Genomic DNA, 16,800 nt, shown 5'->3' with positions numbered 1-16,800 from the left:
GGAAATGGCTTGTGGGAAGTGTTTGGAAAGGTTCAGAGATGTCGCCTGAAAGAGTAGAGCTTGAACACCTTCAGCTGTTCTGTATCGGAGATTCTCATCAGAGCTTAAGACCAGAAGGCTGATAGAAATCCTGCTGGTATAGACCAGGTTCAGAAGGTTTCTGCTGGGAAGAAGGACTGCATTGGTTGCTGGACTCCAGATGATGTATGTTATGGCTTCATAGAAAGTTTATCTGCATTTTGCTTGTGTCAAGAGAATTTGCCTAAAACTGAGATTAAGGGAGCAATGGACTGATTAATCTTGCAAAAGAAATTTCAAGGCAGTTAAATGTTGAGGCTCTGGCATGGCTGTTGTTGGGGGCTTTTAGCCAGATCTATGTTGAGAATCAAGAGCAAAGAGCCCAGCAGCATAATTTAAAATGTTGTGAGTTTGGCCAGAAAGGAAGCTCCGGTACAGCTGTGGACTGTAAAGATAAGGCTGAGGAAATCTCCATTGCTGAGAAGGAACAGAAGAATAGAAAAGATGGCCTGTGGGCATCACAAATAGCAACAAGTCTCCACCCTTTTCAGCCTCAAAACTGCAAAGGTGAAAGAGTTTGCTTTGAGAAGAAAGCCACAGAGCGCCATGTTCCAGAATGGCAGCCTTGGCCACACCAGGTTCCAGAATGGCGGTGGCATAGAGAATTTGCTCCTCAGACTTGGATTCAGCATGCCCGGTGATCCAGGCACTCGACTCCTGTAGCCAGAAGAAGGAAAAGCTTAGTTTCTGCTCCAAGTGGCAGCAGACCTTGGTATCATCCACGTGGTGCTGGTTTTAGGCGCATGCAGTATGCGAGAGTTCTGAGGTTAAGAAGGCTTCCTTCTCAATTTCAGAAAAAGGCCTGGGAGGCCAGGCAGTGTGCCCCTGCAGGGCAGTGTGTGAAGCTGTGAGTGTGAAGCAAAACGTGCAGTGGAGAAGTTTGGAAAAGCCAGGAACGTGAATTGTTGGAGGAAAGCTGCAAGGAGGGAGCAAAGCGGGGGCCAAGAGAGAAGCCTTGAGAGCTGTAACCACCAGAAGTGCCATAGGGGTGAAGTCATGCAAGCCCTTTGGAGCTCACAATGTTCCACAATGTTCCACAATGTTCCACAAGTTGCTTCAGATACTGAATGTGGAATTACAGCACTTAATGTTTGCCCTGCTGGATGTTGGACTTGCTTTGGTCCCAATACTTTGTATCCCTGTTTGTACCTTTTGGAATGGTAATGTTTATTTTGTGCCACTCAATGTTGGAAGTGTTTAACTTTTTATTAGTACAGGGGCTCACAGCTAAGAGTTTGCCTTATATTTTGGAGGAGACTTGGGACTTAGACTTTTCAGCAATGCTGAAACTGTTAGGACTTTGGCAACTCTTAAAGATGGACTAAAATGTCTTTTGCATAAAGGGATGGGCATGAGTCTTTGGGGGACCAGGGATGGAATGTTACTGTTTGTGTCTGAATGTCCCCCCAAAGCCTCATGCAGTCATGGGGTGGGTTTTTATAGTTTATGATTGATCCGTGATCCAATGCTGGGATTATGGGTGTGAGTGCTACACCCACCCTGGGGCAGATAGTTTGCATTTAAGGGAAAAAAAGAGGCTGCTTGCCACCACTCCTCCCTTTTGCTCTTGCTGCTTTTGCTATCTTTGGTCACCATGAATGGTTGCCACTCTGCCTTGGAGCCAGCCATGTATGGACTGAAACCTCCACAAACTGTGAGCTAAATAAACCTATTCTTCCTTAATTTTGGGCATCAGGTATTTTGTCCCAGCAAGGAAAAAGGTAACCAAGACAACACCATTAGCATACCTCACAGATCTAGAAAAAGCATTCCTGAAATTCATCTGGAAAGAGAAAAGACCTAGAATAACAGAGGTAATGCTGGCCAACAAAAGCAAGGCAGAAGGCATCACAATCCCTGACTAAAAATTATACTATAAAGCTACTGTGATAAAATCAGCATGGCACTGGCCATAAAACAGACCTCAGAGGATCAGTGGTACAAGTCAGAAAATGTAGACACAGCTGCAAACACACTCAGCCTCCTTATCTTTGACAAAGGGGCTAAACATGTTCACTGGAAGAAAGATAGCCTCTTTAATAAATGGTGCTGGGAAAACTGGCTTTCCACATGCTGAAGACTAAAACTAGACCCGTCTATCACCATGCACTAAACTAGAGTCAAAAGAGATTAAAGATCTAAATATTAAAACAGAAACAATAAATCTACTAGAATAGAAAGTAGGTAGAAATCTTGACAACATAAGGGTAGGCAAATAGAGAGTTCATGAACAAAAACCAAACTGCATGGGAAATACTACAAAAGAATCAACTACTGGGATCTTATCTGATTAAAAAGTTTTTACACATGAAAAGAAATCACCAACAGGGCTTGGGATATAGCTCAGCAGCACAAGCGCTTGCCTAGCTGCTCAAGTAACTGCCTAGCAGCACACGGTCCTGAGTTTGATTCCCAGTACCAAAAAAAAATATATATATATATATCACCAACAGAGTGAAAAGAGAACCAATGGATTGGGAAAAAATTTTAGCCAACTGTCCCTCAGACAAAGGACTTCTATCTAGAAAATATAAAGAAGTTTTAAAACTCAGCATAGCCCCCAAATTCAAAGACCCAGTACAAAAATGGGCATCTGAGATGAATACATACTTCTCAGATGAAAAAATACAATTGGCAGATAAATATATGAAAAAATGTTCAACATCATTCATCATTCCAGGAAATGCAAATTAAAACAACACTGAGATTCCATCTCACCCCAGAAAGAATTGCTATCATCAAGAAATCAACCTATAACAAATGCTGTTGGGGCTGTGGGGAAAAAGAAACCCTTCTCCATTGTTGGGAGTATTTCAACCTCCAGCTGGTACAACCACTGTGGAATCAGTGTGGCGATTCCTCAGAACACTAGTATTAGAGGTCCCATTAGACCCAGCTATTCCATTTCTGGGTATTTTCCTGGAAGAAATGAAAAAATCATACCATAGCAGTATACATGCACCCACATTTATAGCAGCACAATTTGTAATAGCTAAATCTTGGAAACAACTCAAATGTCTATCAACCGAGGAATGGATAAAAAGAGTGGTGTTTTTATACAATGGAGTACTGCACAGCTATAAAGAAAAACTCAAGGCTTTTATAGGTAAATGGAAGTAACTAGAGACCATACTCAAAAGTAAAATAAACCAGACTCTCATGTGTAAACATCATATTGTGTCCCTACTGTAAGAAACTGAAAGAGTAAATAAAATCCAAAAGCTACAGTAGATATAGTGAAAGGGAAAGAAACTGCTCAAAAGGAAAGAACAACTGGGGTAGGGGAAAAGATAAAAGAAGGAAGGGAAAAAGAAAAGGACATGTGAATATACACAAGATAGCTCAGATAATTGTGCTACTAATTTCTTTTTGTTTTTTTTTTTTTTTGGTTTTTCTCCAGTACCGGGAACCGAACTCACGACCTTGCGCTTGCCAGGCAGGCGCTTTTGCCGCTGAGCTAAATCCCCAGCCCCTTGTGCTACTAATTTCTGTTAATCCATTGAAAGGAACAGTTAATGCTTACATTGTTTGATCAATTTTGCATGCACGTATCTGGTAATCTGCGCAAATACTTTGAAGATAACAATATTCGGTATAATAACCATTATTAATTTCTTACCTTGTTTTGCAATTTTGTATCATTGTTATTGTTTTTTATCTCTCTTTAAAATTAAAAAAATTGCTGAACATGGTGGCACATGCCCATAATCACAGCACTCGGGAGGCTGAGGCAGGAGGATCCTTGTGAGTTTGAGACCAACGTAGGCTACATAAGTGAGCTCAGGGCCAGCCTGAACTACATAGTGAGACCCTGTCTCAAAAAGACAAAAAACAAAAAACAAAACAAAAAAAAGAACAAAAACAAATAAAATTTTAAAAATCAATTATCTTTTCATCAGGTAACTCCACTTTTAGAAATTACTCATAATGAAATAGTTGAACTAGAAGAACCTAGTACTTATACAGGAGTGATCATTACAGTGTGAAACTGCATAAAATCAAGTTGTGCACCATCAGAGTTGGTGAAAAAATTATGCCTTTGAGATGATTTTGTAGTCCTATACAAATATAGAAATATGCCCATAAAATGGTATTACTTGAAAGTACGTGTTGTAATCTACATATATCACATAGCAGTTGTTTAAAAATTTAAAATTATTTACTTACAAGGATATGCGAAAATATATTAAAAGTGTTAACAGTTTCTCCTGGATAATGAACTTATTCTATTGATATTTTTTACTTTCTTCTATATTCCTCTTTTGTCTCAATGACCATGTGTTGCTTTTATAATTAGAAAAGATAATACTTTTTTATTTGTGTGGAAGTGTTAACAGTAAGTAAATTACACAAAAGCAGTGTTGGTCTTTCTATGCAGTGGATGTTTTCACTTAAACAGTGATATTTTTCAGTTAGGTTCAAGATATTCAGGGAACATTCTGTAAATACACTCACAAGTTCTTTTTTTTAAGCTATATAAATTTTGATGCTTTTTCCCTTCTGCCACATAGAACCATGTTCCATACATTGGCTAAGCAAACTGTAGGACTTTATCATGTTTTTCTTTCTGATAATCTCTTAGCTAATGGCTATTGCTCCAACAAAATTCATCTTATATAATTAATCTGGACTTTCCAGATAACAATGAAGCGCAAATAAAAACATCTGACAAAAGGCAGATTAAATATAAAAGAATGTCTTTCACTGGTAATGGGTACAATAAAAGAAACTCATAGCTACCCTGTCTAACACACAGACCACCTCCTCTTTTCTACCAACTATAGTATTCATGAAGTAATGTAAGAGGATACCTCTTTCCGCTACAGCCTATTACATTTCTCTCATTAGCTCCCACTTGACCTTCCTTCAGGTATCCCAAAGACATTTATAAAAACTTGGAAGTAAATTGGTACACCAAAGTACTATATTGCTCATGGATAGAGGGAATTTTATTACTGTCTCTCATCTACCCCACTACAGAAGCAAAGAAAAAGCAACCAATGAGAATGAACATAACCTTAAATTATAATATTCTAGATTTTAAAGTTTTGAATGGAATTATCTCGTTTTTATTTTCACAACTCTGTAAAATAATCAGGACAAATATCTCTGTTTCATTTTCAGAGTTTCGGGTATCTAAGATGACAAGTTTTATAAGCAGCAGAGCAACAACTTGGCTTTTAAACCAGTACTTTTTTCTACTAATGACTTTATCTTACTGGATTTATAGTAAATTTGAGTACTTGTGCTTTTGCTGCTTCATGCCTTTGCCATAGGACATTCCCTTTCTTCGAATATCCTGCCACATCATTTTTCTGTCAGGCCTGTCATCCTTCATACTTGAGTCTCATATGTTTTATTGCTCTCTTCACAAAACACACTGCCCATACTTCTAGTCCTGTTATTTCTTTTACTTTAATGATTGGTTTTGAGTCAATAAAGTATGGACAGTCCTCACTTGCACAGTGGTGCAAGATCATAAAAATGACCATGCAAGAGAAGTTGTGCAGTGATCTTTATTATCAATTCGAAAAATTATAGTTCTTATAATTTTTAAATTTTGTTTAAGCGTTAAAATCTCTCTATAAAAAGTCTAAAGAAATAACAAATAGTAAAACTGATATTTGTTACCCTGTAATTCAGAACATCCAAAACACTGAGAAAGTAACATGTTTAATTTCTTTTTGAAAACTTGTCACCAGTAGTTTGAATAGTGCTTGCCTCCTTCTTTTCATAAAACTTACAGTACAGAGTGGATATATTTTCTTGCCCTGACAAATTTATCATGATCCTGTGTAAGTTTGGATCTACTTCCTGAACTTTCCTGTGGTATAAAAATAACTCCAATAGTTTGCTTATCTAGAGTCTCTCAAACTCAACCTTCTTTCTTCCCATGGTCATGTATTTCTTCTTTAACTCCACTTAGTCATCTTTTGTTTCTTTTCTGTATTATTTGCTTGCTCAGTGGCTACTCTGTAAGGCAGGTAAGACAAGGATAGGTTGATTGGGGCTGGCATTTTTTGGTCTCTAGTTTTTAAGACAGATTATTTCAGGCAAGGCCTTATTTTCAGAAAAACATGATATCGGGGCTGGGGATTTAGCTCAGCGGCAAAGTGCCTGCCTGGCAAGCACAAGGTCGTGAATTCGGTTCCCGGTACCGGAGAAAAACCAAAACAAAAAAAAAAAGAAAAACATGATATCAAAATTTTACTTCATACAATGATAAACCATTTATTACCATTGTAATTAAAATTTGGATTGTGTTATTGGGACTTGTGCTACTTATACCACAGTACCTGAAATTTATACATAAGTAAACGCACAAATTTAGGGCTGCCCATATGTATACACCTTGAAATCATCAGCGTTACTTGGGTGTCTATGAATATAATACATCATCAAGAAGTTGTTGAATGAAGAAGGAAAAAAATCTAGGAAAAAAAAGCTAGATTTTTACTTTTTTAAATAGGTGAATGAATGCACTGATGCTTTTTTATGTGTAGTTTTAGTTCTGCTATAGAGTATATAAAAATAAACTCCTGCCCTTTACTCTCAGAAAGCCTCATACAAATCTGAAACTTTATCTGCATTGCATTCTAGGCTGACCTCTGTGTCCCTCGATTGAATGAAGGGGACCAAGTTGTACTGATCAATGGTTGGGACATTGCAGAACATACCCATGATCAAGTTGTCCTTTTTATCAAAGCTAGCTGTGAGAGACATTCTGGGGAACTTGTGCTTCTAGTTCGACCTAATGGTAAGTTCTTCATGTAGCACTCTGTATTTCTCATATACATTACTGTGTTTTACTGGATGCAGCAACCAGAGTGGGCTTTCTCACACATGTCATGTAAGCTTCTTGCTCGATGACAATACCTTCCATCTATTTTTTTGGGAAAAAATCCAAATTTTTGAGACGATTATCTCCCACTCAGCTTTGCTCATTCTCTTCTATTTTACAGTGGTTTCCTTACTGTTCCTTAAATATTGCAATCTGATCTACTTTAGGTTCTTTATACTTCATGTTCCCTCTGCCCAACAAACTCTTCTTGATTTTTGTATGACCTATGTCCTTACTTTATTCAGGTCTCTGCTGCAGTGCCATCCTCAGAAAAACTTTCTCTGCTTATTCTACTATAGCTAAAGTGGCCTCCCTCTTTTCCAATTGCTTTAGTAGTATTAAATATTTAATAAGTACTTACTGGATGAATGAACAAATTTTGAACTTCGTTTTACTTCTGGAAAACTCCATAAAAATCTATAGTTAAAATAGCTTTTTAAAAAATGTTTATATTTTCAGTAGATGATATCCACCTGTCTAGTCATGTCATCTCTTGATCCAGACATTTGACTTGTTAATTGCTAATCATGGAGTCCTAGGTTTGGAGAAACATTAAACACCATAAACTCTAACTCCTTTGCCAGTTGCATGAATTTCTTCTACAGCAACATCAAAAGCATTTTGCATATTCAGTGCCTCCTGAAGCAATGCATTGCACCTTTGGATAGCTTAAACTACAAATTGAACTGAAAGTCTGTTTTCCTTCACTTACATTGTTCCTAATTCTATCACTTTGTGCTATGAACAATAAGTTTAATCCTTCTTCAGTTTTTGAACAATAGCTAATTTTACTACAAACATTCCCTCCTTTCTCTAAAGTCTTCAGCCAGTGTTCAGAGGACATTGTTCATTATTTTCAAATTCCCTCAACTCCTATCAGTCTCCTTTAAGAAAAAGTCCAATATGCTAGCAATGTACATAGTTGTATAGTTTTTTCTGAACAGTTTACTGTTAGCTACATAATATTTGGCTAATACCATGTTACCACTTGTTGAGTATACACCATAGAAAAGTAAAATATAGTTAGAACTATATTTGTCCACCATACTAAACTGCAAAATTGTGCAAGAAGGTTCATTTTTATTAAGAAACAAACAAGCTGAGCACAGTGGCACTTGTCTATAATCTTAGCTGCTTGGGAGATAAAGGCAGGAGGATTACAACTTTGAGGCCAGCCCGGGCAACTTAGTGATACCATGTTTTAAAATTTTTTGAAGGTGGGGAATACTTGGAATATAGCTTAGTAGTAAAGCATAAAACACCCCTGGATTCAATCCCCAGTAACACCCCCCAAAAAATTTTATATCTTGGCTAAAAACTGGCATTTTCATTTTTATCAACTTTTATGTTTTTCTCCCATGATGGCCTATAATTGGCTTTCTAGGAAGATTAAAGGGACTTCACCATATAACATTGTATTTTGATTTTTCAAGAAACTTGATACTGAAGTGACTCATTATTAGGCATTTTTCTATCACATAAAGCTTCTTCAATTTTATACCAACAAAAACATTCTCTCAATTTTATTTATCCTGTTTTCTCTTCATAATAGGTACTAAAGACCTTAAAAATATCAGTAACAGTAGTTAATAGTGACTTAAAAGCTTTCTATATTCTTAGTCCCTTTTGTATGTTCTCATTTAATCTTCATACCAGAAAGCATGATAGACTCTTCTGATCCGTAGTCAGACGCGTTATCCATTGCGCCACTGGCCCGCCCTTCAGAAAGCATGATAGACAAATTCTCCTCATTTGAGTTGAAGACACTTTGGCACATGTGTTCAGTTGTCTGCTCACAGATTGGAGCCAGTGTTTGAACAAGTCTTTATGATGGCAAAGGAATAGTCTTTTTTGCAGTTTCACAGTGCCTCATTTATGCTTTGAATTAGGAGAGGAACCTACTTTGGGCATGCTCCTTGTAGAATATCATTTTTCTTTTTGAGGTGCTGAGGATTAAACTCAGGGCCTCACATGCTAGGCAAGAGCTGTGCCACTGAGCTATATTCTCAACCCAGTAAAAGAGCTTTCTAACATTATTTTATTGTTAAAGTCTAGGCCAGGACCTTTATTCATTTTCAGTGTGGGTCTGTCATACCTATTTTTACTTAAAATAACTTACAATCAAAATTTAAAATTCTATTTGCCAAGAATATTATTGTACTTTTCTGATCTTTATCCCTTTCTCATTTCTTTTTAGGCAAAATATACTCATACTTTCTTATCTTGTATTGTTTATTCCAGTAATTAATTTTTTTCAAAAAATCATATATGTCTGAGAAGCAACCAGACCTCTATACAAGAGTAAAAGAGGCTTCTGCCTGGGCTCCATACCTTAGAAGGCCCTGCTCTGCCTTTTTTTCCAGCCATGCCTCTTCCAATAGAGTCATTTTGTAGGACCAAGTAGACATGCCTGACTGTCACCTGTAACCTCTCCTGTTTTTCTCAAGCAGTGTTTTCAGCCTCTAGTTTTCTGCTCCAATAGCTCTAAGCCTACTTACTTCTAAGGCCTTCAGGGACATTTTCCAGTGGTCCATTTTTCCCAAGGTTAGGCAGCATGGTATGTTTCTAGGCCAGCAAAGGTGGCTGAGAGGCAGTAGTTGGCAGAAGACGAGAGCAGAAAAAACCTGTGTGGGTTGGGTTGTTCGCATGTATGAACTGTAAAGAATAGAGCTGCTAAGAGGAAAAGAAGTAGGCTAGGCTGTAGGCCTGGGGTTTAGGGTCATATGCCTCATGACTGTGAATTCTGGCCTAGAGTTCTCATTTGAAATATGGCCCCCTAATTGTTTTATAGAAAGAGAACAGAGCCTATTTTGTTTAGCACTGTATTCATTTTATTTGTAACTTATATTTAGACATATAGTATATAGACTTCTATTTATACTTTGGCCCTTGGTCCCACAAATTAAGGGCAGGTCTAATCAGAGATGCTTCTAATATGCCATTTCAAGTTACAGACATTTTTAGGCATATGACCAAGCAAGAATGCTTCTGTTCCCCTGAAGGTATATCAAAACCCTTCAACCCCACAGCCACTCTGGGTCCCCACAGTCACGCTGGGTCCTTATAGAGTGGCACCAAACTTATATCTGGTACAATTACTCATAAATGCATCATTTTAAAAAGAAAAACTAGACAATATATCTGCTAAGTTCTTATCTTAAATTCCATTAAAATTTAATGGTCTTTTGTTTTGTTCAGCTGTATATGATGTAGTGGAAGAAAAGCTAGAAAATGAGCCAGACTTCCAGTACATTCCTGAGAAAGCCCCACTGGATAGTGTCCATCAAGATGACCATTCCTTGCGGGAATCGATGATCCAGCTAGCTGAGGGGCTTATTACTGGAACAGTTCTGGCACAGTTTGATGTAAGTAATATCACTATATGGAAAAATATTTTCTCACATTTTCTAGTTACCTTTATGGCTTCTTAACTGTCTAATCTACTATCCATTATAATTTATAAACTACAGTGGTATCCTGAAAAATATTTGACATAAAGAGTTCCAAAATCCAAAGTTGCTGAAATTACTGCCATAATGCTAGTGATAGTTATATAAATAGATGTCTGATTTTGAATGGAAATAAAGAAATTTTATATATGTCTTTAAAGTACATTTTTTTCTGTAACTAAGTAGCTGTTTTTATGAAAGGTAGCACACTAGGAGAGGTTACTGTTGACTTAAAACTCTTGAGTTAAAGGAAAACAACTTCTATATTTGAAGTTTACATCTTTTCACATTTAATCTTTCTCTAATTTTTGTCAGTTCACTCTTGAAAATTCTTAGATCACTGTATTGAAAGAGGAGAACGCAGCCCAATGTAATGGTGCACTCCTTTAATCCCTGCACTCTTGAGAAGCTGAGGCACGAAGATTGCAAGTTTCCCCAGCCTGGGAAACTTACTGATTTAGCAAAATCCTGTATCAAAATGAAAAAGGGCTAGGGATACAGCTCAGTGCAGAGATCCTGCATTCAATCCCCAGTACTGGGAAAGAAAGAGAGGAAAAAGGAAGGACAGAGGAGCAGACAAGAATGCTTCTTGAGTGCTATAACTGGTATTTTGACTAGTGAGCATACCATAGGTTTTCAATCCTGTGTTTGGAAAATGTGAACTTGTTTTGTCTAATAAAACTAGAAGTTTTTAGTGTGTTTTTCAAAATGGTTATCATTAACATCTGTTCTTTGCAGTTTATGTTGTAGATAAGTGATTGTAATTACAAAACACTTAGGGCACATGTCAGTTTTTCTTATAAAAAGTTCTTAGCTCAAGTTCTGCAAAACTTCCTCTGATGTAAACAAAATGGTTTGAACTTGTTTTATCAAATTTTCTGAAATATGGTATATAATTCACATGAGAAACTGCAGAACTCAGGTTTACGGTTCTGTTTCAATACTCTGTGTTATTAGTATACACTGCTTAGATAAAGTAGTCAAAGGAAAAAGCCTGTTTCCTGTTAGTATACAAACAACTCTGAAAAACAAAAATTTCTGATGGCTTATTCAACTGATACTTTTTTTTTTAAGCAACTATATCGGAAGAAACCTGGAATGACAATGTCTTGTGCCAAATTACCTCAGAATATTTCCAAAAATAGATACAGAGATATTTCGCCTTGTAAGTATCTGTCATCTGTTAAATTTAGTTTTTTTTTAACAAAAATGTATTAAAATGTTGTTCCTAGCCAGGCATGGTGGCACATGCCTGTAATCCCAGCATTCAGGAGGCTGAGGCAGGAGGATTGTTGCAAGTTCAAGACCAGCCTGGGCTACAAAGTGAGCTCAAGGCCAACCTGAACTGTATAGCGAAACCTTGCCTCAAAAAGACCAAAAAAAAAAAAAAAAAAAAATGTTTCTAAGCTAGGGATTGTAGAATGTGTACTTACCATATACAAGACCCTGGGTCAATCCCCAGCATCAAAGACAAAAGCACCTCGTTATTTCTTTGAAATTTTTTTCAGATGATGCTACACGGGTCATTTTAAAAGGTAATGAAGACTACATCAATGCAAACTATATAAACGTAAGTAGTTTTTTTTTTTAATTGTGCTTTGGTACTTGAAAGAAAGGGCCACTGTAAATTTTGAGACTGCCAAATGTGGTGGCACACGCCTATAATCGTGGGACTCAGAAGTCTGAGGCAAGAGGATTGCTGCGAGTTCAAGGCCAGCCTGAACTGCATAGTGAAACCCTGTCTCAAAAAAAAAGACTAAATAAATACATAAATAAAATTTGAGATTAATGCCCTTTTTTTGAAAGCCTTACCTTAATAGAAAAGTTAAACTTCCAGATATTGAAAAATATTACCAAAGTAATGTTAAAGAAACTTGCTTGGTATTAGTATATAATATAGAGGTAGAGTAACATAACAGAATAGTATAGTTCAGAATACTAGAACTGAGACTGAACTGAATATTAGAACTTTGTGTACAGTAGAGGTGGCCTTTTAAATCATTGGAGGTAAAATAGGCTATGTAGTAAATGGATTGAGTCAACTATGCACATTATAGTATTGTAAGGAGAGGCCCACTACCACCACCACTAAACCGGGGAGTAGAAGAAAGCATCACTAGTTTTCTTCTTAAATTTGTAATGTAAAAATTTTTGAATGTACAAAACTTAGAGCCAAAAATAAAATGAACCTTTATATATATTCACACACACAGATATCATTCAGCTTCAGTAGTTGTTAACTTCTTGCCAGTCTTATTTCATCTGTATCCACACTTCCCAATTGTTTGGAAATAGATCTGTATATCATATCATTCATCTATAAATATTTCTCATGTTCTAGATACTAAGTTCAAAACATGTCAAAATACAAATATAAAAATGAAATTGTGTAGAGCCAGCCATCATGGTGCACACCAGTAATCCCAGCAGTTGGGTGGGTGGGGCAGAGGATCGCCATGAGTTTGAGCCCAGCCTGAGCTATATAGTGAGCTCAAGGTCAACCTGAATGACAAAGCAAGACTGTCTCAAAAAAAGAAAAAATGAAATTGTGAAAATACTTGAAAGAAATCTGTGAAAATTGGTTAATATTTCAGAAGGGGAAAGATCTTTCTAAGCTTAGGTACATGTCTGCACTAAAAAGAAACAGTTGGTGAATTTGGCAATGTAAATTTTTAAATTTTTTGTATGATTAGAAAATACTGAAACCAGAGCTGGGATATAGCTCAGTGGTGCAGTGCCTACTTGGCAGGCATGAACGAGGTCCTCAGTTTGATTCCCAGTACCAAAAAAAGAAAATACTGAAATCAAATGACAGACTATTAAAAATACGAGAAAAGGCTTAGTCATTGTACTAAGAGCTCCACAAATGATTTAGGAAAACAAAGATTAGTTAAAGTAAAAAAAAAAAGATTAGTTAAAGTAGTGGGTATAGGACATTGAAAAACAATTCAAGGAAAAGGAAACGCAAAGATATTTTAAATTTTATGGCTATTTTCAAATGTGTAAGTATGGTATGAAGGTCTATCATATATGTTACCCAGCTTCAGGAGCTAACAATAAATGGCCAGTCTTGTTTCATCTAAGCATTATTCAAAAGTACTTTTTTAGCCCAAATTTATCACCTATTGCCAGGTGTGGTGGCACATGCCTGTAATCCCAGCACTGAAGAGGCCGAGGCAGGAGGATGGCCATGAGTTTGAGCCCAGCCGGACCTACATAGTGAGACCCTCTCTCAAATGAATAGATAAACAAATATCACTTTATATGTAAATACAGACAATTCTCATTACTTAAGGTAGTTATGATGCATGAAGTCTTTGCAAATATTGAATTGTGAATAATGAATCATTAGTTCTAAAACAAATAGGATTAGGTTCTAAAACAAAGGATTAGGTTCCCAGAAGCCTCTAATCACAGTATTTTCATCAACTGATCCATACATAAATTTGTTTCTATTTAAAGACACCCCATTTAATATATATTATTAATTCATTTTAACATTGCACTCATGCCTAAAGGAAACTTATCTCTAACACATTTTCTCCATGAGGCACATCGCAGCCTTCTTCCTCTTAGGAACACTAAGCAGCACTTCAGCACTGTGCTTGTAAAGAGCAAAATCACCAACAAAGAGCACAAAAATGTGAAAAATGTGGCACTACCTACCCTGCAAAAAGCCACTTGTTTACAGGATGATAGTTGAAACTAGAAACACAGAGTTGCGTTCTTTGTCATCAGCTGGAAATATCCACGTCTGGTGGCTCAAATTATTTTTGCTGCGCTAAGCATACTTACAAATGAGCAAAAAGCCCTGCAACTGTCTTGAGGATATATATAAATTTTAGCAAGTGGTCAAATTTGCAAGTGCAAAATTTGACTGAGGGTAGACTGCTTTAATATGCTACTCCTATAAGGACTCTTGTCTTGTTTTTTGGTTTTGGGTTTTTTTTAGCAAAACCATCGTAGCATTGTAACACTTAGAAAAAAACAATATCAAACAATTAAAAGTACACTGGATTTACAAAAAAGAAAGCTGTGAATCAAAAATAGCAAGAAATTATGATTTTCACCTAGGAAATTGAAAGATTAAAATTTGATGATACCATATTACAGTTCTACACCCTTTATCTGAAACCTTGGAGTCAAATATGCTGTGAGAGTCAGCATTTGAAGGCATCAAAGAGGTTATTCAGTTCATTACAATATACTGTAGTAAGTAACATCTCTGCCAGATTATGGGGCAAGTGCCCTGTAGCAAGTATCAACATACTTACACAATCTACAGTAAATTATGGACATCCTTACTAAGTAAAAATAAAGAATATAAACAATATTAGGTCAGTGAAGGTCAGGTTTTGCTGTCATATTAGCCTGGGTCAGGTTAAATTTACCAACAGGGGAAAAAGAAAAACCTTGAAGTTCAGATGTTTGGAAATTTCAGAATTGTAGGGAATTATAAAATTGTAGGGAAGCAATTATGTTTAGATTAACAAGTATGAGGAATAAAACATTCCTATTCTATTCTTGATAGAAGCACAAATTGCTACAACCTCTTTGGGTAGCAAAATTTTAAATATATATACATTATTATCTAGCATTCTTTTTCTTTCTGTTGCCTTTACAGATATATTTTTATGTTTGCACAGAAATATTAGGCTTAACAAAAATATTCAATTCAGGTTTATTGTTAGCAAAGAGAATAGCACTACTTAAATATCTTTTAAATAAGTTATATTTATATAGATTAACCATTTAAAAGAATGAAATTATGTGTACTGAGTTGACATATCCTCAGAAAAAATACGATGTCAAACATTATAATAAAGTACCACTTTTTAAATAGTTTCACAGAAAAATAGGAAGATGTTTTTACATCTTATATATATCAGTGGGCTGTGTGGAGTATATCTCTGAAAGGCTATATTAAAAACTGGGAAGAATGATTGCCCTCCTGGGTGTTACCTAGAGGACAGGATAAGAGGAAAACTTCTTTCTCACTTCCTGTGAATATTCTTTGCATCACCTGTGCATGTATCACTTTTTTATTTTCAGCCTCAAATGTTGTAAAATGATGACTCATCTTCCACAAATATTCATTGTCTTACCTTGTTTTGAAAACTCTGAGTTTAAATATCCTTTAAAATTGTTTTGTATGCAAAAACCAAGCTCAAATAACATGTGGCTGAAATTTTCATCCTCACGGGCAGTTGTGGTGGTGCACACCTATAATCCTACTGCTCAGGAGGCTGAGGCAGGAGGGTTTCCACAAGTTTGAGACCCGCCAGGACTATGTAGTGAGTTTAAGGCTAGTCTGAGCTACATAGCAAGATCCTATATCAAAAAACAAAAAGAAAAAATTTTCATTCTCATAAAATTTACCAATAAGCTATTTACAGATAGGCATTTTTTCTTTACTCTCTGCCTCTGAAATAGGGTTCTCCATAAAGCGGCTTTGAAAACCATAACAGTATTTTGGAAAATATACTTAAATCCCTCTTTCTACTAATTGAAAGATAAAATACATATAACTATTGGATGTTGCCAAGAAGTTTCTTCTACATATAAAATCAATGTTGAAGATTGTTTTACTGATTACAGCTTATTGAGATTAGTCACATTTCAATTTAACAATCAGTTACTAAATGGTTGTCATATTCCCAACATAGAATCATACAATGCAAAATCATAAAAGATTGTAATATAAATAGTAAAATCATATAATGCAAAAGATTCCACTTTAATGCCTTGTTCTTTTTAGATGGAAATTCCTTCTTCAAGTATTATTAATCAGTACATTGCTTGTCAAGGACCATTACCACACACTTGCACAGATTTTTGGCAAATGACTTGGGAACAAGGCTCCTCCATGGTTGTAATGTTGACCACACAAGTTGAACGTGGCAGAGTAAGTCTTAGTTGAATCTTACGTACTGCTTGGACTTTTTTCAAATTACATTGCATGTATAATCAAAATATTAACATTGATTAATCTTCTGTAACATTTAATCTCTTTTGTTGTGGTTTTATGATATAAATCATCATGGTTCAGTGCATAAAACTTTGACTAACACATGATAAATGTGACATAAAATCATTGTTATTATTTAAAAGGATTACATAGCTCTGCATGGTGGCCCATGCTTGTAGTCCCATCACCCTGGGAGGCTGAGACAGGTGGATTCCAAGATGGAGCCCAGCCTGGACAATTTAACTGATTGAGATCCTACCTAAAAAATAAAAAGAATGAATATGTATGTAATGGGCCTGTGTCTACAATATAGTGGTACCTCAGTTCACAGATTCATTCTCTCCACGATTCTCATCACAGACCAACCTGATGAGAACCAAATCAGATCCCCGCAAGGTCAGACCTGCATGTGTAAGCATCGTATTGTCTCACTAGTGTGAGACCTGAAAGAGCGAATAAAAACT

General features: G+C 36.2%; 1 protein-coding gene across 4 annotated transcripts in view; it reads left to right on the top strand.

Moving 5' to 3' along the window:
* Ptpn4 (protein tyrosine phosphatase, non-receptor type 4 (megakaryocyte)) overlaps positions 1-16,800 on the top strand; it is a 177,972-nt gene that overhangs the window by 146,012 nt on the left and 15,160 nt on the right. For all 4 annotated transcript variants that reach the window (XM_005397664.2, XM_013521059.1, XM_013521058.1 and 1 more), the window contains 5 exons: positions 6,679-6,835; positions 10,118-10,284; positions 11,443-11,533; positions 11,877-11,938; positions 16,127-16,273. In XM_005397664.2, the coding sequence (XP_005397721.1) occupies positions 6,679-6,835; positions 10,118-10,284; positions 11,443-11,533; positions 11,877-11,938; positions 16,127-16,273 (624 nt within the window). The remainder of the gene's footprint in view (positions 1-6,678; positions 6,836-10,117; positions 10,285-11,442; positions 11,534-11,876; positions 11,939-16,126; positions 16,274-16,800) is intronic.

This window comes from Chinchilla lanigera, unplaced genomic scaffold (assembly GCF_000276665.1).
Source record: "Chinchilla lanigera isolate Chin_1 unplaced genomic scaffold, ChiLan1.0 scaffold00058, whole genome shotgun sequence".
NCBI lineage: Eukaryota > Metazoa > Chordata > Mammalia > Rodentia > Chinchillidae > Chinchilla > Chinchilla lanigera.
This window is presented reverse-complemented; position numbering and strand designations above follow the sequence as displayed.